Here is a 24,334-nt window from a genome sequence, read left to right as displayed (position 1 = left end):
ATGATGTCCTACAGTTGTCCTGCAGTGTATTAAAACATTCCTGATTGATGACAATCTGTGCTCTTTGGCTGCTTTTAGGAAAAATCTTGCTTGAGCATCCCTTTTTAGTCTGATCATTAACACAAGATCAAGTCAGGATTCAGGGGTGTAACCCAGCTGATATGTATAGTAAAGTCATGGCAAGCAGTGGTGTCTTTCACAGCGGACAGCCCGACATGTAAAAAAGCAACAAGAAACAACAACACAGGTGTAATTAATAACAGTGATGGCTGCATGTAATGTTAATTTCAGGGTATAATGTATGCTGCCTGGTGTGATTTATTGGACACTTACAGACTGAATTTAATAACACATGTGCTTTTCCTATGAGTCAAAATGTCTGCTGTGAAAAGGACTTATCAGCCTTAGCAGAAATAATGAACAGGTGTTTTGCTTGCTGGAATGCTGCAGTTGAATCTCCACCAGCTCATCAGCATCCCCACCTGTCTATTTGCTGAAAGAAAGAGAGATGCTGTAGTTCCACTTTTCATCCCACAGAAAGCCCAGGTATGAGCCACCCTGCTTCAGCCACTCTGAGAAGTCTTTTTTTCTTCAGCGCTCAGAATTTTATTTCATTTTTTGTCTTCACAGAAGACCGGATTATTTGAAAAACACTTATCTCTGTGCACATTACAGCAAGCCCTTGTTGTTGATAATCTACTGAGTAACCTTTCTAACTCATTTAGCTCTAGTATTTAATGCCTCTCTATAAACTGACTTTTTAAAATGATTATTCTGCTATTTTTATATTGTGCCAAAGTGTTTGTAGGAATAAAACACTAGCCGGAACCATTGTATCAGATGCGGTTTCCTCGATCTCCTTGCCATGTTGCACTTCTGGAGGAGGAAATGGCGCCTGTCAGGTACGGAGCGGTTTATAGTGGCCAACCAGTCAAATACCCTCGAAGTTGACACGTAAACTATCTGACTGCCTCTCACCGTACCGGGCTCAGCGGCACAGAAATATGTTTTTAAGAGGAGAGAAACCCAGTTTGTGTCGGTTGGTGAAGACGTAACGGGTAAGAGCTGCTGTCAGACATTTCCTCCCTCTGCCCCTCTACAGAGAACGTTAGCTCAGTGGCTAGCAAGTTAGCTTTAATCCCATAATCTCAATAGTTACCCTGAGGTTCCTCCCGGCTGCTGTGCCCTTATTTAGATGGCAAGTGCGTTGGTTTCCCCGAAAGTAACTATAGTGTGTGCAGCATTTGAGTGTGGGTGGTATTCAGCAAAATGCCACGTGTATTGGCAAGTAAAACAATTATCCACTGTTTGTTCATCTTTTAAACCACCCACTTTATCGTGAATCTAAAGTGGCTGGAGGGACCGTTACTGCAACTTCACGTCAGTCGGTCAGTTTCTCACGACCACACAGGACTGTCCCCCCCTGACCCGGGGGCCTGCTTTGATCTGCTGCAGCAACAGTATCGTTATCCACCATGCAATTACTGCTCAAATTTAGGAGTAAGTACTTAGTAAAATAATTTTAACTAATGCTACAGATAGCCATTATTTTCATTGGTGATTAATCCGTCGATTATTTCCCCATTAATCGATTAGTTGTTTAATCTATAAAATGTTAAATGTTAAAGAAAGCTAAAAACTTGAAATCTTTATTTTAGCCTTTAACTAACCATGACTTCCTGATACAGATCTGAAACTTTTGTGCTTTGCCCTTCACCTATGCACTGCTGAACTTCTTTTAAAATTGTTGTATCGTGTAGTGAATGAACTCAATACTTTTAGTCAGTGGTTTTATTTTCCATCTTGTGTCATGCATTGTCTTTATTCTTTATTTTCATCCTTTTTCTTTATTTTTTACAAGTGGGTCTTATTCGCCATCGTATTTTACAGTTTTGTTAAGTACTTTGTGCATCTGATTTCTTTGTTGTAAAACACTTTGAGCTGTATTTCTTACATAAAGAAGTGCTATACAAATAAAATGTATTAGTACTATTATTATTAATATTATTTAAGAAGCTGGAATCAGAGAATTTTGACTTTTATTCTTAAAAACTCAAAGTATTGAAGTTTGCTACTGAGCCTTATTTTATGTCTGGGCAGCGTTATAGTATGTATCAATGCTGTGGTGTGTTATACACTGTCAGTTGTCTTGTAATTTTGCTGATACACCTCTACTGCTACAGGTACACCAGGCGCTGACGTCTTGAATTATTGCTGGCACAGTAGACGCCTACCGGAGGAATGGCCAAAGAGCAAAAACAGAGCAGGGCGGAAACATTTGTGCTGGCTGGATCAAATGGTCACAGTGGCCAGCAGTGGCAGACTGGCATGAATAACTTGGCCAGTCACTCTCCAGGCGCTAACCACATGTCGAGGATGGCCCGCGTTGCCTCGGATGTAAGGCATAAGTGTGCAGCCTACGTCCTGGCACTGAGACCGTGGAGCTTCAGTGCATCGCTGACACCGGTGGCCCTCGGCAGCGCCTTGGCATACAAACTGGAGGGCTCTGTGGACTTGGTCATCCTGATGGTGTGTGCAGTGGCTGTCCTTGTAGTCCACGGGGCAGGCAACCTTGTAAACACCTACTATGACTTCTCCAAAGGGATTGACCACAAGAAGAGTGATGACAGGACTCTTGTGGATGAAATCTTGGAACCGCAGGATGTTGTTATGTTTGGAGCATTGTTATATTCATTGGGGTGCTTGTGTGCCACTCTGCTCTACTTCCTGTCTACACTTAGACTGGAGCACCTAGCCCTTATTTACTTCGGGGGACTCTCAAGCTCTTTTTTATACACTGGAGGTGAGTAAAATATGCCCTTGAATCTTTTGGATTGTGCTGCACAAGGCAACATTGCATGTTGGTAACTCCACGTGTCAGCCAATGTTTGATGCTCTGAAAACATGAACTCAGGAAAGAGGACACAGAACATTTATGTTTACCATCATGGTCTCACCATAGTGGGTTTTTACCAAAGGGCAAAAAAACAAACAAATACTGGTTGGTACATCTTTCCCTGGACACAGCATTTGATCGATGCAGGTGAACCATTAGTTCACTAAAAACAGAAAATATCTCACTTATCACTTGTGGTATCTAGTCAGACAAGTAGTTATATGTCTAAAGGTTTTGAGATAATAAAATGTATTCCTTCACCCTAAAAAAGGGCGGAGATGACATTCATTTTTGCTGCTCACAGCACTCAGAAGTGAAAGGTGAAACACTCGGTTTGTCTTTGGTGGCAAAAAGCGACAGGTATTCTGAAAACCTGCGCACACAAAACAAACTATCCGCTAGATAGTAAGTTAGAAACAGTTATTACTCTACATTTGGTCCACGCTGCTGTCAGCATCAACCGTTCCCCTTGTGTTTAATCACCGACCCTGTTGTGTGGCTCTATTAAGTCTGAGATAAGGGTTGAATAAGTAATTGTAATATTATCTATTCTCAGCATAGCCAAGTTTAATATTCAAATTGCAGGAGCTGCTGTTTTTTGATAAAAAGTAAAATGTGTAACAGCATCCCATTGTAACTGAAGCATTGTGGTGCTACAGCGATGCCCTGGTCTACAAGGTCTCAGTTTTGGCTTTGAGCCTCCAAATATTGAACAGAAACCCTACGACCTGGGAGCTGTGGAGTTTGAAAGACTGTGTTTACCAGGCAGAATAAAAAGATATCTGATGCATTATGGGAAGTGTAGAATCCAGTGTGTTTTAAGTTTGACCCATACAAAGTACTACATGTCACCATATCACAGTCTCTGCAGCATTGTTTTTGACCAGTCCTTTTTTTTTTAAATCTCTATTGTCCACAAACTCCACTCAGTTCCCCTATAGATTGGGATTTGATGGCACTTTGTTGACAACCACTAATTAAAAGGTTCAACATGGCTCTCTCTTTGCGCTTTTCCTCAGGCATTGGCCTCAAATACGTGGCCCTGGGAGACGTAGTAATCCTCATCACCTTCGGTCCTCTAGCAGTCATGTTTGCCCACGCGGTGCAGGTTGGCTACCTGTCAGTGCTGCCGCTGGTGTACGCCGTCCCACTGGCCCTCAACACAGAAGCCATCCTCCACAGCAACAACACCAGAGACATGGACTCTGACAAGCAGGCGGGCATCGTCACCCTGGCCATCCTCATAGGCCCCACGCTGTCTTACGTCCTGTATAACCTCTTGCTTTTCGTCCCCTACGTGCTCTTTTGCATCCTTGCCACCCGTTACACCATCAGCATGGCGCTGCCTCTGCTCACGCTGCCTATGGCCTTTCCCCTGGAGAAGCAGTTCCGCAGCCGATGCTACGCCAAGATTCCCAATAAGACGGCCAAGCTCAACCTCCTCATGGGACTTTTTTACGTGTTTGGGATTATTCTGGCACCTCCTGGCAGCTTGCCGTTACTGTGATTAATTGGCTTTGAAATTTAGTTGTTTTAATACAGACTAGTTTATGTACCTCTTTGTATTTGTACAAAGCTATTTGAAGGCTTTCACTGGCTTTAATTTATTGACTAATTTATATGTTGAACAGAGGTTTAGTTTAGGTCCTCCTCTCTGACACTGAAGGCATAATCAGATGGTTTTTTCAGTATTAAGCCTGCTGTAATGTGTTGGTAAAAGTAAGAAGTGTTGGTGAAATTTTTGTAGAAGTACGCAACATTTTTATCATACAAGGAGATACAATAAACCTACAGTTGCCATATTTGTTCTTCAAGACACAAGACCGAAAACCTAAAAACATCAATAAACCATTATTCTCATAACACTCTCAACATTGTACCCTCTGTATGGTACGTACTGTTTTGTTGTTTTTTTTTGTTCTTTTTTTGGGAGAGCCAAATAGTATTTCATTGGATTGTAATAAAACTCACAGATGCTGATGTCTCTTATGTCTTCATTTTGGACTTTTCTTCCAGCCTTCACATCTAATCCTTCCTTTAGAGTACATGTCATCGTTTTGGATGTAAAGCTGGTGGGAGACATTTACATTATTACAGCTTACTGACTTACATCATTCTAACTCTCCTCCAGAAAGAATTTCATTCAATGTCCGTTACATTATAAAGAACCTTTTTTTAAGCTTTTATCCCCACTAAATGTCACATAAAACAAGCACTTAAAATGCAGGCAACTTCTAAGGCAACATATGAACTAAAAATAAACTGCACAATGTATAGGGAACTATAGGCTCCTATATTTTGTCCATAAGAGCATTCCCAGACCAATATAATATGTCCTAATGCAAAAATGACACGAGCTATCATAGAGTATGATCAAATATAACAAATATAACAATACAATATAACATGCAAAGAAAGCAGTTTGAGCTCAAATATTGATTTGATGATGAGTGTTCAAATATATTTATAATAATAATTATATAATTTAGATTTACATTAAAAAAGATTTCAAAATATTGACTGAAGTCTTATTTGAGATATAACAGTACATAAAGAGATTAAAGCGATACGGTGGCTATCAAACAGGTTAGAAATTGCAAAGTGTACTGTGTGAATAAAAAAATAATAGTAATAATAGTATTATTGTTTAACCAAATTGTAGGCCCTATTTTCACAGTCAAGTTACATATCACCTGCGACCTAGCGTGCAACCCCCCCCTGTCCTTTTTCAATCAAAAGATAATGTAAGAAAGTATAACGTGTTTTCTCAAAGAAAGTCACAGCTTCAGCATTTCAAGAGTCAATTTACAGAACACTCTGGATTTGTGCAGCAAGGTGCTGGTCAGCAGGGGGCGGTATTGGAAAACCATTAAGATAACGCACAGAAACCTTCACAGGCTCTGTCACCTGTTTAATGCACTTTTTGTGGGGCTGTAAATACCATTCAGATGGAAGAAATCTAAAATCTAAATTTGTATTAATAATAATTCACATTACATTGTAATTGGATAAGACTTTATACCACAACTGCGGCACAACTTGTTCATTAAACCATTTTTTTTTTCATTTGTTCTTGACCTATTTTTTTTTTTACTGTCGGGTCACATACAGTACATAATTGTTTGTATCATCTTGTGCAATCTCCTAGAAACTCTCTCAGAAGAAAGTTATTTTGAAACAAAAGAGCAGAAAGCCATATCTGACCACAGAAGCCATATCATTAACTGATGATTTAATATTAAGTTGCATGCCACCTCTGTGCCTTGTCCTATTCATTGGCCCTGATTCATATGCACAAACTTTTGCCTTTTTACGATAGGTACAGTGTTTGATCACTTTTAGACTCCAATACTTTAAAGAGGTTTCACTGAGAAGCTTAATTTTAATAATTACCTGGCTTCTCTCTGCATCTGTGTGGGTGCACCGGGTTGGAAGAATTGGGAATTTCCACTCCCATGCTGTAAATATTGTTAATGGTTAATCAAAATTCTGATAAATAGCTTCGTATCAGCCTTTGTCTGTGTTGCAACTACTGTTCGTATGAAGTACTGGCCTGTAATTGTTTAATTGTGTGGCTCCTTGCAGACATGACTAACACTTTAAATTGGATTTTAGATGTTACAGTCATATCTAATGTTTAAAATTATGAGCAATGAGAGAGTCAAGGACGAATTTCAGCCCTGAGGCACGAGCAAGCTAAATGGATGACAGCTGAAGGCCTTATGACCACCAGGGCTCGACAGAGACCTAAGCATTGTGATATGTTTCAGTGCTGTTGTGTTGGTATTGCACTGAAAATGCATATGCAACAAAAATCTACTTCCATTTACTTTGTAACTGTTAATTGAATTTAATCTAAAAGTGGCGCAATACACAAGCACGTCTACCTGAGAAGGTGTTTTTTTTCTGCGGCTGGTTACATGAGACCAAACGTAGCTGAATTCAGGGTTTGTTTGGTTAGTTACGAGGAGCACGTGAAGGCAGCATTAGTAGTGACGTTACGCATGGGCGTGTTGTCATGGCTGTGTGCTGCAAAACCTTTCAATATAGTAAATTCTTATTTGTCCTAAAACAAGCCATGTCAGCGATGGTGGTGGACAGCGACATGGAATTATATTTTACCACAAAGTAAACATACTTGACAAAGGCCCGGTAAGTAGCTACACCACGGAAGACGTTTTTTATACCAATAAAGGATGGCCAAACATGAGTTAGCTAGCTAGCGTCAACGTTGTACAAGCTAGTAGTACGCACAGTCCCACCATACTCTATAATAAAGCCACGCAGAATTTAGTTCACAATTTTTCCACATTAGCGTTACCCTGATTGTCCTTACATGTAATAACACATTGCTGGCTAATGATATATTTGCATGTGATCCACCCAGTAGCGATTCACTTCTATAGAGGTTAAATGTGTCCAGTTAATTTGCCTGTGAAAGATATCCCTAGGTCAAAATATCGCTATATTACGATGGGCAACAGGAAGCATCTTGAGCCGATTATTAACGTAAGCTGTTAAATTTAGAAACTGACACTTTAACTGCGACAACAACAACAAAATGCTGCATGCTTTGTTTGCCGATGAACCAAATACTTTTGTCTATCATTTGTTAAAGTCTGTCCTTTGTATGTCGTGTAAGTGCTATTGACAGTAAGCGATTTAATTAAAGTGGCAAATTTTGCACCGCGTTTTGGTGGTGATGTCTCAACCTAAGTCAGCAGACAGTAACGTTAGCTGGGCTGGAGTAGCAGCTAAGCTAACTTCGACTAACTGACTTATGGAGTGTCGTGGTTCTTTTACTGTACCTGTCAGAAATTGTCAGTCTGTCCTTCACATCGTGTTGGATGGTAGGAACAGTCGTTGTCACCTGACTTTAGCTGAAAAGGACAGAATTTGGGGAATAGACGGAGAACATCTAAACTAATTTCATCAAGCGCTGTCAGAAATACAACTGCCTGCAGTTGTTTCTTGAGTTTGGTGGTAATGTGCTGAACTGACATGTGGTAGTGCTATGACAGTAGTCTGTATTAAGAGCTGATGTAGCTGTTAAACGAGACCTAACCCTTTGCACCTGTCATCTTTCTGGTCATTTGGTACCGACGAAACAGAGCCCAGCTGCAGCTGCCACACACTGGAGCTGCAGCTGGTCATAGTCAGAATTGCTCCCAGCCACACCTACTTGGGAATTTTAGGTTTAGTCATCTCCTGTTTCTTTGTCTTGTTGCCCCCTCTCTGCTCCACAGATCTAAATCACAACAATGAAGCTTGAAATGCGTGCTGGCTTACTTAATAGAAATGACCAGTGGTTCAGAGAAACAGATTTGATCAGTTGATTACAATTGAGAAGAAATGGGGAAAATATTGTGTGGAAATTCTCAAGGTAAGACTGAAATGCTTGGGATAACTGTTGGAAAGGGGTTTCCGCTCTGATTGTAATTAAAGGCAGCCTATGCAAAGTTAGCCTTAAGTGGTTTGGGGCATGTTTGTGCCTGTTTGTACTTTAGTGCTTGGTCTCTGAATAGACCTTGTCCCATAAATTCTTGGTACGCATTTGTCTCCGAGCACGTTTCTTTTTAGGAGACTGAAAGGCTAATAACTACTAGATAATTTCTCCAGGCTCTGTGTATCGGGGACAGTTTTACAGATTCTAATGTTGATACATTTAATGTATAATATAATAAAGTTTGTGGATTATAGCAACCTTTTGTCTGAATGACAAATGCTAACAGCTGATCACTCTTCAAACATGCAGTTTGTTGATTAACCACATAACTGGACTCGAGTTTAAAAGAAAAAGGCATTCCTGGCTGACAGACAGGCATGATATTCAAATGTGGAGTTTGACACAAGCTGTGAGAGTACAGTAACAGTTTTCACATTTACCAGTATGGTTAGCCACAAGCCAAAACCAGTGTTGTTTGACTGAGATCGCAGAAAGCAAGATTGGTGACAAATAACCACTGGCTTTAAGTTTGATCATTTTGTGTTATTCAATCTTCCAGTGGAATTTGATTCCAAAAGTCTCTTGAAACAGTTTGAAGGTCATAAATTGGAAGCACTCGTATGAAACAAAATGAGATGTTTTGGAATCAGACTTAATTGATAAATAAATGTAATATTGATTTAGTTGTACAATATGTAATCAGTAAAACTCCCTCATATCCGTGACATCTCTCCTGGATGGCATTGATGGGTTAGTATTGTTATTATTGCAGAACTTCACCTTAAGCTTTCATACTACCAACCCAGCCAGACTTGCTACTATTGATCAGTGGAGAGCTGCACTGTGCTTTGCCTAAGGTTGGACAATATGATGATATAGCCTTAGACGATAAAATGTGTGGTGTTGATTTATACCGAGGTACCTGTATTATTCTCATCTTTGGAAGACAGTGATGGTAATGAATGAGCAGGGCTGCTGTATGGCAATATTGTATTTACAATGTTTTTTACATCAGTGTGACATGAAGTACATTGATTTGTCTCATTCTGATCCTGACAATAACAGACATTCCCATTCTGTTATTTTACCTATGATCCATTGCCCAACTGAATTTCCAGTAAACACACCATATCACGGTATATATCAATATCACAATATAGAATAAAATTTATGCTGTTATCTGTATCACCTGCCCCAAGCTTTGCCTACTTGCCAGCTGACACAAGTTGAAGAACGGAGACTGTAATTTGTTTACTGTTTACCTACCAGGATCTTCCCAGCTGGACAGAGGATTCAGACTAACAGCCCTCTGGCCAAAAGCCAGTCCTGTAATAGTTACAAAAATGACAGTTTGAGTTGCAAATGTATCATGCTGTCCTGAGAGAGTCAGCACCTCTGAGTCATTCAGTTTGATATAGACTGAATAGGCGTCATTGATCTCTGTGAGAATATTTGGTGCTCATGGCAGCAGTTTGTAAGAGGATAGGATCCATTAAGCATACCTGCAGTTGAAGCAGCAGGTCTGGATTTGTTTCTTTAAATTAGGTTCTCTGTTGGACAGAGTAGCGTGTATATACAGTAAATGAGGTAAAGGTTGGCATGCCATAATGGTGATAGTCAGGTGTGAATTCACAAGGAATAGATGATACAGGCTTTAGCCTGAGCACTAAGGATGTCTAGCTCAGGTAGTACAGAGGACTTGTGTTTCCTGTTCCCTCTTATCTTTTTAATATACTAGCAGTTCTAAAATATCTGCCAGAATGATTGGTTGATGAGACACACAGTTATATCCCAGTGTTTAATCTGGGTTTTTCCTGGGCTGCAACAAGCCCGTATTTCAGCAGTCCTCCTAGTCTGATGACTGCCATGTTCATGTGTGTGAGGGTGTTTGTGTCACTTTCTACTGGAAGAGGAACAGTGTGAATGAATGCGTCCTTTGATATTATCAAGACCAACAAGTCTAATACATGAACAGCAGCAGCTTTGTTTACAAGATGGTAGAGTGCTGTAATGAACTACATAATAATCCTGTGTCTCAACCACTTCCTAAGCTCCCATTAATTCATTGGTTATTCATGTCATGGCAATACCAGCTGTACATTCATGTGTGTTCCAGCATTAACAGAATGCCGTTTGGCTGGTTTTTGGGACCATACTGTTGATGTCTCCCGCAGCTGTGTTCACATTGAAGAGTATTGTCCATGGCTATGAAAGCGTTGGGGAACACACACACCCACACACACACACACACACACACACACACACACACACACACACACACACACACACACACACACACACACACACCTCCCTCTTCCCTCTTTTCTGTGTGAGCTTGGAGGAGACTCTGGGCTGGTATTGCCAGCTCACCAGCAGCGGTTGCACAAACCGACTGAAAATGAGGATCATGGCAGATGCCCATTCATCAAAATCTCCTCCAACCCCACCCCTCTTTTTTTTTGATCCCCCCAACACACCGAAAAAAAAAAATATCAACACCCAGACCCTCCCCCTGAAACGTATTGCCCCTCCCCCTCCCCTCTGTCCCGTTCTTGTGTCTCATTGGCAGTAGAGCGAATAGTGTCCCTGCAGGCTGTGAAAGAGAGGGCCGTACATCCTTATGTAGAGCTTGGTGCGCATGTGTTCGTACATATTGATCAGTAAACACAGTGTGTCAGCTTCACACGCGTCTTACTGACGCTCGTGTTCCCGGTAATGGAATATAGCATCAGAGGAGTCCTATGCGGAACAAAGCTCATTGGCCTGTTTTTATGTGAGAGCAAGGGACCGTCAACCTGAATGCAGCGCTCGTCGCACACTCGCTCTCCCCGGCCATCCTCCTCCCTCTCCTCTCTTCTCCTCGCCTCCTCCACGGTGGTAATCCTTGCTGACACAACGCACAAAGGACTAAATGTTGGCTGCATCCTCCAGCAGCAGGGCTCTCTCTTCTGCCTCCTCCAGCTCTGATCCTCTACAGCCAGGCTGCTCCCCTGGACAGCGGGACGCTGTTTCTGTGAGACTGCTCGCAACTGTATATCACATCTCTGGAATACCAGCCTGGCTGCCCTCCTCCTCCGCCCCCTTATATCCTCCTCCTCCTCGGCTGGTTCATTCAGGGAGCGCATCAGCACAGGGCTTCAGCCCTGAGGAGGCGTTTTTATAATCTCGCTGGAAGCTGGTAGGGCCACTGGTAGCTTTTTTTTTTTTTTTTTTTTCACCATCTGATGCGTTTATGTAGCAGGAGGTAGGAGCTGCTTCCTCTCCTTCTCTATTTTTGTCGGTCTCTCTGTTCACCCTTCTGCACATCACTTTACCAACAGGTAAACCAGCTAAACAGGACATGCTTTATTTATTTATCAAGTGATGCAGTTTCAGTCTCGGCTGTTTGGGTAATGCTCGCACGTCTTAAAACAGTGCAATCCATGTGATGATGCTCGTCATATTTTAAGGTAGAGCAGTGTATATTCTTGTCAGTTTGAGTCTTCTGCAAGATTATTCATGCAGTGTCCTTCTTGTTTAAATGAAACATGGCTGCTTTTGTTTTCATCAGACTGTCATAGGGGACAAGTGTGCTTATTTCACTGTGTACTTCCCAGTAAGGTTAAACGCTCATGTGCAAAGACAACACATGCAGTCAGCATGCATTCATGGCCATGCTCCTACAATTGTGCCACATGTCTTTGCATTCTGTAGCAGAGCTAGTAGACATGCTAAACAGGCAGGCAGACATCTGGCTGGCTTGGCTGCTGCCATTACTGGTGACGATCAGACAGACAAAAAAAATGTTCACTGCAGACACTGTATCGTAATAATCTTACAAATTAGGTGATGTCAAAGTTGTGCAAGTAGTTTTTGGCTTTAGTTTGTAGATTCTTGATTGCAGGTAGCAGGTAATCACAGCATATTTAGTGCCCAGTTTAGATGTGTCTGAGTTAATTAGAAGTAGCTATTACAACAGTAGTTATCATATCATATCCTACAGACAGTGGCTGTAGTGCTGCAACGATGGCTATCAAAAGGATTTTAATCATAGTGTTGGTGTAGGACTCCTTTAAGGTGGATTATTGTGTTGCTGCTGAGAATATGGTATTGATTTTCATCTCTCAAGCACTGAATGAAATAACCATATCCAGGCACGCGCTCAGATAAGATTGATTTATTGGTTTTGAGTGAATTTGGTACAAATTGGGGTTGAGCGCTTAATGCGCATGTAGCAACATGTGACTCAATATTGACTTTTGAAATGACATTTGACTTGAGGTGTAAGCCTGGGCTGATACAGCCCATCAGTTTGGATTTACACTTGAGTAGATCTAACCTGTTTTACAAGACACTAGCCTTAGCAAACACAAGTAATGATGAAAGCTTCCCCACTCCACTGCTCATGTGACTTTACAAAGCCTCATTGTTGCTCAAACTAATGTATTTACCTGAAACACGGTCCTCTTGTAGCATTAGCGCTGCTCTTTTGTAAGTTATTTCTTTACCCTATTCAGCTAGTATGTGTTTTTTTTCCAGATAAGCCATCAGGCTTTTCCAGTCCTTGAGCAACATCTATCAGACAAAAAAACAAAATCAAGCAAGCAGAGGAGAAAAGAACCACATGTTCCAAAACAAAGAGCAAAGTTCACAGCAAACCAAATACTAAGAAAGTGCCAGAAAGGGTTCACTCCCCCGTTAGTAGGATGACTGCCTCATAGCGCTCAGGATTTCAGATGGTCCTACTGGTTGACCTGGGATAATAGCAGTGCAAAGCTCCTGGTGTCACGGCACACTGGAATCACACAGCTGCCAGCATGTTCAAAAGTGGGCTGAAGATCATGGGGAGTGAGTATGATAATCCACTCTAATTTGATATGATAATCTCAGCACAGTGTATGTGCAGTACAGATGTACAGTAAGTGTTCTTGGGGAACATTGTTTGCTGTTGTAGAGTTTTTATAAAAGGCTCCAGGGATAAAGGTAGCTGAAGGGACAATTCTGCTGGTATCAAGTTGGTTTTTAAGCCTGTTGTTGCTAACATTAAGCTTTGTGCGGATGCTTTTGGACACAGCTGACAAGAAATATTTGAAGATGTCAAAGTAGCACATAATTGGATTTGTTTGAATAGATGTATGATTATTAAATTATCTGTCATCATTATTAGAGTCTTATTTTAGACCTGTTGCCCACTCAGAAGATTTTTTCTTAATGGTGTTATTTGCTCAGGGTCCCTATTGATTTTCCCGTCAGTCCTCTGGCCACCAGATGTTTCTGACATGAACCAGTTCCAGCAGGCTTCTACTCATTTGTGAAATTAGGGCTGATGAGGCTAAAGTTATAGGGCTTTGTTTGTAGATTGCACTTTGCAAAGCATTTAGGTCCAGTGGCAGTGGTATGGGGAAGAAAAAAAAAAAAGACAGCACAAGCAAACAGCCTCTTCTTATTAGACATTAGAGCGAGGATATAAGCCGGTCAGGACACGTGCCACAGGACATACAGCCCAAGTAGGCCTTTGCTGCTTCGCACAGTAGCACATATCTGATGGCACTGGGTTCGCCTGTAATAATACTCTGAAGCTGCTCTGTGATTATAGTCTGTGTGTAGATCTAGTTCTTCCTGTACTGTATATTGTTGTGTGCTGGGTAGGTTTGCATTGTTATGAGATTGTCACAGCACAATATCTGTTTAGTGAAACATCTGTGTCTGCAGATAGTTTTGTAGATGATTCTAAAACATTTTGCTTAATTACGTCAAGTCAACCAGCCAGTCACAGAGTCGACTAATGGCAGAGTTCTGTGATGGACTGTTTTTCAGTCCTGCTCCCACAGGTCCACTGTCACACTTCCTCTTGCCTCTGTGGAGATTCTGATCAGGGCGGATCCCGGTCCTGTTTTAACTTCATTTGACAGTTTACCAGCGCTATGCTGCATGTTATATTGTGTGGCCCTAGGCTGGAGCAATTATGCTGATGAGCATTACATCACAAAGACAGATCATAGATAAATAGGTAGGTGGTACAATTTCACAGTTGCAAATGGACTATAAGCTCTTACACTTAATCCTGATTGTGCATTATACAGTTACTTTTTTTGCTTAATTTTTATTTTTAAGTTTGCAATTTGATTGGCCGTCATCATTTCCATCCAGTTATTACAAACTTGTAAAACTCATTACATTTTTGAATACTAAGACATTTTCCTCGTCTTTACAGATAATTTTATTTTGAAGTACGTTGGTTTTAAATGATTTTTTTTTTCAAAAATGTGAAATGATTTTGCTGTTATGTTGCCAATTGTATATTGCTGTTTAAAACGCCATGTGTGGCAGTAAAAAAAAGCTTTCAAGTTGAACCTTCAGTATCATAATACACTTACTTTTTGGACATTAAATAATATTCCAGATCATTTTTTGAGTGTGTGCATTTGCTTATGGTGGTGTGTTTATTCGTGTTGTGGCCAAACGCCTGTCTGGTTGTTTGTGTGAAGGAGGTTGACGTTGCCCTCCCAGATTGGCCCTCAGCAGTGTTGTATGACGGAAGCCAGCCCATCTGTTATTGCAGGCACAGAGCTGTAATCCTGCCTCTTTTAGCCCTAAGCCTATCTATAAACTATGATTTGTCAAATCATTGCGATTTCAACTTCCTGGTAAACTATTTAAACCAGCTGACCATCTCCAGCTCACGCTACTTATGAGTTGGATAATTCATTTTTTGTACTTTTGTTCCCATCATTAAAGTTCTTGGGAATGCAAAAAAAATTTCACCCTCTCCTAGAGGTGGTGACATCATCAATTCACTGCTCTGCAGAGAGGCATTTTGGATTCATACTCCTAACACAGTGGAGCCGTATGGCATAAATGAAGAACTCTCATTTGTCCCATTTGACGGATGTTTGTACTTGTGCGTTTTGTGCTTTTATCTTTGTGACTTGAAGAGAGGTCTGTGCTCTTTTGTTCTTTTGTTTCTGACATGGTGTCAGCCCTTTGGCGTAGATGAATTCCTGAATTTGTCATGTTTCCTCAATTTGTCATGTTTCCTCTAGTTTATCAAATTTGACGGATGTTTGTACCCATACGTTTATCTCTGTAACTTTTAGAGAGGTCTGTACTTCTCATAGGGGTGCAATGGATCACCAGACTCATGGTTTGGTTTGTATCACGTTTTGGAGTCATGAATTGAGATAATTAAAAAATGCGCTAATTTGACTCTGGACTGCAGCATGTTGCCTAAGTTGCAATAAAATTGCAATCTTATGACGCAGTTCTATCATGACAAGCATGTCTAGTTTCCCAGTTACACCAGTGAAAAGTTGTTGCCTGCGGGATTTCACTCAGTGGAGGCTGTCACTACCTGGTCCATACCTGAAACCCTATTTGTTCTAAGCATGTGCAAAAAATGTGGCCCTAGAACGTCATTGGTTGGACAATGGTTAGGGTTAGAATAACCCATAGGTCAGCTATTAGGACCTGACCTATGCCCACGCACAGTACTGAGTGGGGCAGGATATATTGATTTGGTAGTGACAGAGGCAAAAGGAATGGCTGTGAAATCAGTCATTTTTCCCTAACCCAATCACTGTGTTACGGAGTAAAACACAGCACACATCTATCTCGTCTATCTTTGCAATCATCAAGGAAGAATTATGATCCGTTACAGCACTAGTTTAGTGTTAGGGGTGTGGCACCTGGACACTGACTATAACTACTGCCACCTTTGGATTCACATTTAAATTCCTCTTCAACCAATTATGTAATGATAACTGTACCCCTGGTCTTGGTTGACTGTATATTTTGTTTGTCTTAAGCCTTTGTCCACTTTGACCCTGAAGACTCAGTGGTGTTGAAACATTTTGCGGAAAGATGCGTGGAGGACCCTGTTTCTCATATTATTAGTAATAGTTGTTGTTGTCATCTTAGTTTAGCATTTTATGCGTTCCAGTTTGTGAACTTGTAAACAATCCAAATAAACTTCGTCATGACTCCGTTGGCACGGTCCTGGAATGTGGCCTGCTGTTTGCTGCAGATAACATTTCACACAGGAACACAAGATATGGAAATGCATAAGTAAACAGAAGTGTAAATACAAAAACTGAAATTGGAGTACATAAAGTTCAGACCAGAAGCGTGTTTGGGTTTTCTTAGTTTAGACTTTTATTAGTTTTTTGTTCTTACAGCTACGCTTCTAAACTTTATCAACAGTCACTTTGAATGCTTTGAAAGTTTTTGTCAGGTATATTTAGCATGTCTTTCCGTGACATCTGCTGAACTGATTTTCAGAGCTGGTGAGGCTGCCTTGCTTTATGCATTGGCGGCTCCAAATGTCAACAAGAGGTAATAATGTTGTTGGTACAGTATGTAGTAATCCCTCACTGCTCTTTAGGAAGCAATTTTGGGATTCACTCTTCTTTTCTGGCAGTGGCCATCTGTCAGCACCAAAAAAAATCGTGCATTTGGACTTAAGAAGATCAGTGTTTTTACTAAATATGTTTGCGAAGTGCGGCTTAAAGTGTGTAGTCATCCTTTTACTGGACCGTGCATTTGTAAATGGTGTTCTTGCAGAGACAAAAGAGAAGGCTCACGGTAAGCAATGGTGGATAGGAGCTTGTTGTATAGGTAGAGTCAGCCCCTGAATTCCCCTGTGTCGCGTCTGCTTGTCAGTACCAGTCCTGGTCTCTTTAATAATGATAAGATAATCAGCCTGAATTCTCAGCAACACAATGTGGGGGCTGCAGAGTGGGAGGCAGTAGGTATGTGTAGGTAGTAGAACTATTTAAAATAGTATTAAAGTAGTTTTTTCTGTCTGTGTCTGCAAAACAGTTCCTTAACCCAGAGACTAGATTATGGGCTTACTTCAGTGTAAAATTATTAAACAAAGAATTCCCCTCCCAAGGTTTCAGTGTGAGGGGTTTTAGGTCAGTTAGAGATTCATCATATACATACACACACAAGTTTGCATGCTGAAATGTTGATGATTGGCTGGGATATCATTTCAGTGCATAAAAGAGGCTAAGCTGTCATTTTGGACAGAAAATGGAGTATAAGCAGCCTGCTTTCCCTCCTTTGATCCCCTACATCGCATATGTTTTCGTGCTTGAGCAGATGCCTTTAATACCTAAACGACATTGTAATCTTGATAAGCCTGCAAGTGTAATCTCAGCTGCACTACCGACTCTGTCCGCCCTATTATTGAAAGATTTTTTTAAGTAACCCTGTGACTGAACTGGATCCATGCTCAGAACACATTGGATGAAAATGAGCAGATAAATGGAGGGCATTTGGTGAGTTCAAGGCTATATTCACACAAATGTGGATAGACTTTAGAACAGCATTTACGTGTTGAAAGTTTTGTGTCTACACTAGCATATACAGATCATTTACTAAATATTTACTGTCCACAGAAAAAGCTTAAGTCTCTTCATCGCCCTTCCACTTTAGATTAATGGTGGTTGTAAACAGGGAAATGATGGATTAACACCACCATCTGCCAGGGAATGTAGTCAGATGTATCGGCTCTTTTGACAAACATGGCACTTGATTTCAGGGTAAGCTGTGTCCTGTGACCTCAGACTACCTGTGCATTCACAATATGTGTTACAATCACATAATACAGCTGCTGTTACTCTGTTGATAGCTGTGCAAGAATAAAATAATGATTTCAGTGAGGGTCATGAATGCAAACACTAGTGGTAAGTCCCTGGTTTTTGGCTTCTTAATATGAATGTATGCATGTTTGTGAAAGGTTTATCACATTACAATCATGTGAGGCCTCCCGGGTATTAACTACTTGTATGGGGTGTTCATACACAGCGGCGCCTGTCAGGGTGAGTCTGTCTGTGTGTTAGCCTTGTTTAACAGCACTTACTTGCAGATTATTTATCATTGTCCGCCTTCCATATGTGGCATATGTCAGATCTCTTCAGTAGACTTTCTTCTTTTCTCAAACACTGATTTAGGAAAGAAACACAGGCAGCTTGTGGGCTGTTATTTAAAAAGCTATAGTTAGATTTTTGGTACTGCATTTATGGACAAATGCTGTCCTCTGTCCTTCAGTTTTACAAGCCTGCAGCTTTCCTTTTCTGCAACCTCATAAAGATTCTCTTGTTGTAGACACAGAAATAGCACTGCAGTATCAACAAGGATTGCTTTCATTTTGTTTGAAATCCTATGTCAGTGTATAAAGAATACGCATGTGACTATTAGATGTGATTGGATGTCTACTGATGTCATGCTCCTCAGCAAAAGTTCCTCTGTTTATTGCTGACTCAAGCTGGCACACAAACGCTGCTTCCTTCCTGTGTTCGTTCTTGTTGCTAGCACCCAGCGGCATTCATTCAAAAAGACTGGCGTCATCACTCAAGGGTGTGAATGTGTGAGTTCTTGCGCGTCTGTTCTTGTGACAATCTTTTGACTGTTTCATGAGAATACTTGAGGATTTCAGCTCAAGGTTTTCAGGTTAATATTGTAATTATAATGAGATTCAGGCATGTGTAGACAAATGGATGCGCGTGTGTGTGTGTGCGTGCGCTTGTGTGCGTGTTTGTGTGTCAGGTCAGGGCCTGATTAGCGCAGCATGGCGTAGCAGTAGTGTCCAGCTGCTCTATCCAGAAGCATGCCATGATACACAGCAAGGTCTCCACTGAATGATCCACCAGCAAAGAGGAAGACGCTGCTCTGACAATTAGTGAGACATGTGGCGTGTTGCTTTTCTAGTCCCTCAACAGCTACTGACAGACACGTAGTCAGACAACATGCAAGTTGTGTGATTTCCTTGTTTGAAAGCAGGGGAATTAACGCAAAAGGATCTACAAGTTAGCAACTATCAGCTGTATTTTTGTATTGACAAGGTCATTTGTACTTGCAGAAGCCTATTGCTGCTGTATTTCCCCCCTGTTTCATAACCTTTACCTTCTCTCACCTCCAGTCACCCCAGATCTGTTCCCGGAAACATCCCTGGTGCCGTCCCTGACCGCAATATCGTCGGCGCGAGCCAGCTCCAACCCTCAGAAGCCCCGGAGGCGCAGTGTAAGTGACAGCGCTGCCAGGCCCCGGCCGTTGCGCTCAGCCCCCAGGCCAGGCCCCAGCAGAGGCAGCATGGAGGTGGGCATGCGCGTGGTGCGTGGCCTGGACTGGAAATGGGGAAACCAGGATGACGGCGAAGGCCATGTGGGCACCGTGGTGGAGATCGGACGTCAGGGCAGCACAACTACGCCAGACAAAACAGTGGTGGTGCAGTGGGACAGCGGCACACGAACCAACTACCGCACTGGCTACCAGGGTTCCTACGACCTGCTGCTTTATGATAATGCTCAAATTGGTAAGCACCCACGACAAGAGTCAGACTAGAGCATTAGGTCAGCTAGAGCTGCTTCTATAATTGAACGTTTTCAATACTGATGCCAATATAATACCTTAGTTGCAGTATGAACGATGTCTTCATGCAAAGCCTTTTTACAGTTTAACTAAATAAGCTCAATTCCTTAAATACTATATTTTACAAACCTTTTCTAAATAAAATAAAAGTCCAAAACCAGCTAAATGTTGAAAAAGTGTCAAATCTAACAATAGATAAACAAGACTAAAAATCCATTCAGCCACCCATTTTCTTCCGCTTATCCGGGGCTGTGACCAAGTATTTGATACTTCCCAGTTACCCACAGCATTTCAGTTTAATCAATTTGGAGCTGCCTGCATGCTCTTGATGGACCGTATAATGTGGTCAACATTGAGAACTTCAAATATGGAAGTTCATTTTCAGCACAGATTATCAGCTTTTAACACCAGCTTTTTTAGAAGTGTAATAAAATGGTCTTCTCATTCGTTCCTCTCTCAGCTGCCATGGTCACACGCTTTTGTTGAAAAGCCATTTCCACTCGTTTATCTTTAATATTTTTGCCTGCCGGTCGTTGTTGTGGCTCACGCAGCTTTCGCAAAGCTCTTTTTGAGTCAGCACTATACAGTACCATCTCTCATCGTCAGACATCCAGCTCTCTTTTGGACTTGAATGACACACACACTAATGCAGGACTCATTAGCATTTTGCTCCATTTAAAGCAACATTTTTTCTGCCTCAAAAGCTTGCCCTTCAATTAATGGAGCGAATGAAGAGGAGGAGAAGAGATGAGGAGCTAAGGGGGTGGGGGCATTTTTGTCATGCTGTTTGTGCCTCAGTTTTTCCCCATCTCATAATATTAGCCTTTGTGATAAATTACATTGATAAGGACATGACATGTACCTTGAATGCTTCAGGTCAGGTCAGACTGCGACCTTGCATGTGGGAGATGTATAATAGAATAGCATCTTCCTATACAGGACATGACATATTCCTCAGACACTCTTTGCAACAAGACACAGTAGAAGTAAAAACCTCAGGCATGTTGAATTTATGACCCCGCTCACTTTCCTTCAACCGCTTCTCCCTCCCCTCCAGGTGTGCGCCACTCCAACATCATCTGTGACAGCTGCAAGAAACATGGCATCATGGGAATGAGATGGAAGTGCAAGGTGTGCTTCGACTACGACCTGTGCACCCAGTGTTACATGAACAACAAGCACGACCTGAGCCACGCTTTTGAGCGCTACGAGACAGCGCACTCCCAGCCGTGAGTACTGCACTGCTACCTCCTCAGCAGAGATCCTCATTCCAGTTCTAATTATGGTGTCGTCTGTTACAAAGTCTCTGCTCAGCTAGCTTGCTTTTTTCAAATCCAGTTCCTCTCACAGGAGGTAAGACCTTTTATTAGTGTTGTTTCCGCTGATTAACTTCCCTTAGTCTGGTGTCTGACTATACAGGCCTGCAGGTGTAGGCAGGGCTTTTACAGCAGTGTCGTCAGGTTTTCCACTTCCGTTCAGGTTTGCGTGCTTTCTACTGGTAAACTAGTTGCGTGGCTGTGGTGAGGATCTCCTCTCAGCCACATGGTCAGATATCATCAGGGTTTATATCCAAAAGACTGTATTTTTCAAGTTAATGGTTAGCCTGCAGCTACCTACATGCTAGTGTTAGCCTAAAGTATAAACATAGGATAGGCTAACATTGCTGAGAGTGGGGTATTAGCATGTTAATATCAGCTCAGCCTAAAGCCTTGCTCATGAGCAGGGTTGTGGTCTCAGGTCAAGTAACCTGTGTTGACCCTATCACACCAACAGTAAACGCAGACACGCCTGAGTCATTGCTTTATTTTGAAGGGATTGGAGAGAGCTAAAAGAAAAGAGCAGGAAGTGTCTTGATTTTTATTCTGCATTTTCTTTTTGGAAATCATCTTCCGAACAACAGCCATTGAAAAATGAAAGTAAGGCTCTTCTACCAGCTATCTACCACATGTTCCCTTGACCCAGTTCCTACCCCCCTTTTTACATTTTTCACAAGTTCTGAATCTGAAGACATCCCTGCCACAGTAAATCACTCCCTACAGCTTGATGTCTTCTTCACTGATTTGAAAACTGCTTTGACTACTGTGACGCTCTACTTTCTGGCCGACTGAAGAATGCGATAAATCAGCTACAATTAATTAAAACTTCTGAGCAAAGGAAAGCACACAGGACTAGAAGGAGATTTTAAAGCCTTCACACTGGGTACCTACTATTTTTCGTACTGATTTTAAAATTCTTTTATTAGTTTGTAAGGCACTACCTGGACTTGCACCACGCTATCTCTCAGATGACCTCTTTTGGTTTATGACCCAGGGATGCCTTTCATACCCTCTTGTTCTTCCCTTTTAGCTGTTCTACAAAGCAGAACAAAAAATGTGGTGATGCTGCTTTCAGTGATTGCGCTCCAGGAACAGCCTTCCAAAGGATCAGAGAGGAGCTGAAAATTATATGTTTATACGTAATCTAAAAACCCACCTGTGGCTTTTATATAGTGTTTCAGAATTTTATGGTTTTATTATCTATACTTACTTTATTTATTATAATTATTTACTTTATCCTATTTAACTTTGTTAAGCTCTTACTGTTCATCAGTATTATTTTTTTTCTATTCTATTTTTTGAATACTTTGCTGTTTTGCCATAATCAGTTTATTTTCTGTTGTATTTTATGAATTTATTTAGTATTTTTATTGCTTTGTATTGACTTTTTTATTGATCTTTAGCTATCTTGAGTACCCATCTTCTATTTTTATCTTATCCAATAACTTTTTTGCTTTTAAACCACTTTGAATTGCATTTGAGTTGTTTGAACGGTGCGATATAAGTTAAGTTTGTTTGATTGGATTGTTTGATTTATAAGTAAATTGTGAATAATGTTTGATATTACTCAACCAACTCTTAAGGTTGCTGCCACATCTTTGCCGTGTTGGCTGTTTGTGTGTGTTGAGTCAGCTCAGGCGAACCACACTTGGCTTTGCTGTGGATAAATGTTGAGTGAGCTGATTCCAAGCGTCCTATGTATCCAGAGTGAGTTCTCCCTTCAGAATCCACTCTTCTGCATCAGTTCACAGTAAAGCTCCAAACTGCTTCAGGCACTGTCTGAATGTCAGCTGGATGGCCTGTTCTCGTTTTAACGAGGTGATATGTACGACCCAGATTTTGTCTATAGTTTAGCCTGGTCCAGGTCCTACGCGGCTCCATTTATTATCCTGTGTCTGCGGTCCAAATGAATGGTGCAAACATTGGTGAGAATCATGACTTGTCACTCTATCTTTGATGTGGTCACATCTTAAAGTTAAGGTTAGATAAGAAGGTTCAAGCTTCTAGTGGCTGTATCAAAAACAGCATCATCACAGACAAGACAGCACAACAAAGTCCCCCTTTATCTGCATGTCTTTGAAATGCTTCAAGTTATGCAGCAGGGCAGCAAACTAATTGTTACACCCCTAGCTCAAAAACTTGACCTGATCATGGCTTGAACCATTCCTGTTATCATTTTCTCTCATCACGTTCTCACTAGATATGAGAGATGTTTTTATTTCTACGTCTCATTTTAGATATAGGTTGTGTAAACATTTTGATAATGAGCCATTTTGACTCGGTGGAAATGGAGCTGCACATCAATTTCTTTCAATTTGTGCTGCTAGAGGTCTCTCTCAAAGCAACAACAAAAACCGAGCTTGATGACGTTGTGAAGTAGCGTGGGATCATGGGACTTGTTTTCTCTTCATTGTCAAACAACCACCATTGCTGATGGAAATGAACAATGTGGTTCATCATGAGTAAGCAGCGCAAACAATGGTACGCAAGTTCGCCGAATTCCTTCCTCATTCTCTGACGTATCATCTGGTGTTTCCCCTTGTTTCCCTTGAACTTATAGCAACTAGAGGCAAGTAGATCGATCTGTGGACAAACAGTACTGCAGGATACGCCTGCTACATGATACGCCCTTGAAAGGCTCGCAGTTTGGTTAGGTTTAGGCACCAGAACTACCTGGTTAAGTTCAGGAAAAGATCTCAGGGGGTGTGTCGTGTAGTAAAGTGGATGTGTTGTGCTGTTGTGTGGAACTCCTGATAGGGCCTTCTTGCTAGAGAAGGTAATAAAGGGGATATGATGCCATTTACAAACAGCTACAGTAAATGAAACACACCTTTACCTGGGAAAAGTACAGATTTGTCTGTTTTTGAACATTGTTGGAAACATTTGGGATAACGTAAGTACACAACTCAACAAAATATATAATGTAGGTCAAGTCGTTTTCAGACATTTTAATGCAGAAATAATACATAAGTTACGAAAGTGAAAGCTGGCCTCAAAATAGCGCAGTAATCATTTAGCATTCTCACATGAGGAATCTCGTTTCCTCTCCCGCCTCAGTTTCTCTCTAGTGGTACTGATTTGTCATTGAGGCCCAAATGTTGTTTGGCTCAGCCGTGTCCTTCATTAAGGTGTTTGTGACCCTCCAAAGAGGCCACTGCCTTCCATCTGTGGACACTGAACAAATACTCATTCATTCTCACTGACAACTCCTCAGAAGATCAGATGTGTGTTGTTATTGACATTGGTGAGAACAGATACAGTGTAATATATATATAGCAGCCTGCCTTTGTGGATAGATTTGTCAAATACTGCTGCTATGAGCGTCTG

The 24,334-nt window shown here is 41.3% G+C and overlaps 2 protein-coding genes across 4 annotated transcripts in view; both read left to right on the top strand.

Moving 5' to 3' along the window:
- The first annotated feature begins 890 nt into the window (after positions 1-890).
- ubiad1 (UbiA prenyltransferase domain containing 1) lies at positions 891-4,821 on the top strand. Its single transcript, XM_041946296.1, has 3 exons — positions 891-1,058; positions 2,184-2,803; positions 3,916-4,821. Exons 2-3 carry the CDS (start codon positions 2,242-2,244, stop codon positions 4,401-4,403), a joined length of 1,050 nt encoding a protein of 349 aa, XP_041802230.1. The 5' UTR covers positions 891-1,058; positions 2,184-2,241; the 3' UTR covers positions 4,404-4,821.
- A 2,089-nt stretch (positions 4,822-6,910) lies between these two features.
- The window catches only part of mib2 (MIB E3 ubiquitin protein ligase 2), a 47,111-nt gene continuing 29,687 nt past the window's right edge, over positions 6,911-24,334 (top strand). Inside the window, exons 1-3 of one of the 3 annotated variants that reach the window (XM_041945928.1) lie at positions 6,911-7,048; positions 19,243-19,635; positions 20,749-20,920. In XM_041945928.1, coding sequence (XP_041801862.1) covers positions 19,413-19,635; positions 20,749-20,920 — 395 coding nt within the window. In that variant the 5' untranslated portion in view covers positions 6,911-7,048; positions 19,243-19,412. Of the gene's footprint in view, positions 7,049-8,162; positions 8,280-13,058; positions 13,170-19,242; positions 19,636-20,748; positions 20,921-24,334 lie in introns of those variants that run through there. The other 2 variants (XM_041945927.1, XM_041945926.1) reach the window with 2 other exon arrangements.

Source organism: Chelmon rostratus, chromosome 10, assembly GCF_017976325.1.
Source record: "Chelmon rostratus isolate fCheRos1 chromosome 10, fCheRos1.pri, whole genome shotgun sequence".
NCBI lineage: Eukaryota > Metazoa > Chordata > Actinopteri > Chaetodontiformes > Chaetodontidae > Chelmon > Chelmon rostratus.
The sequence above is the reverse complement of the archived record's forward strand: the minus strand, read 5'-3'. Positions and strand labels throughout refer to the sequence as shown.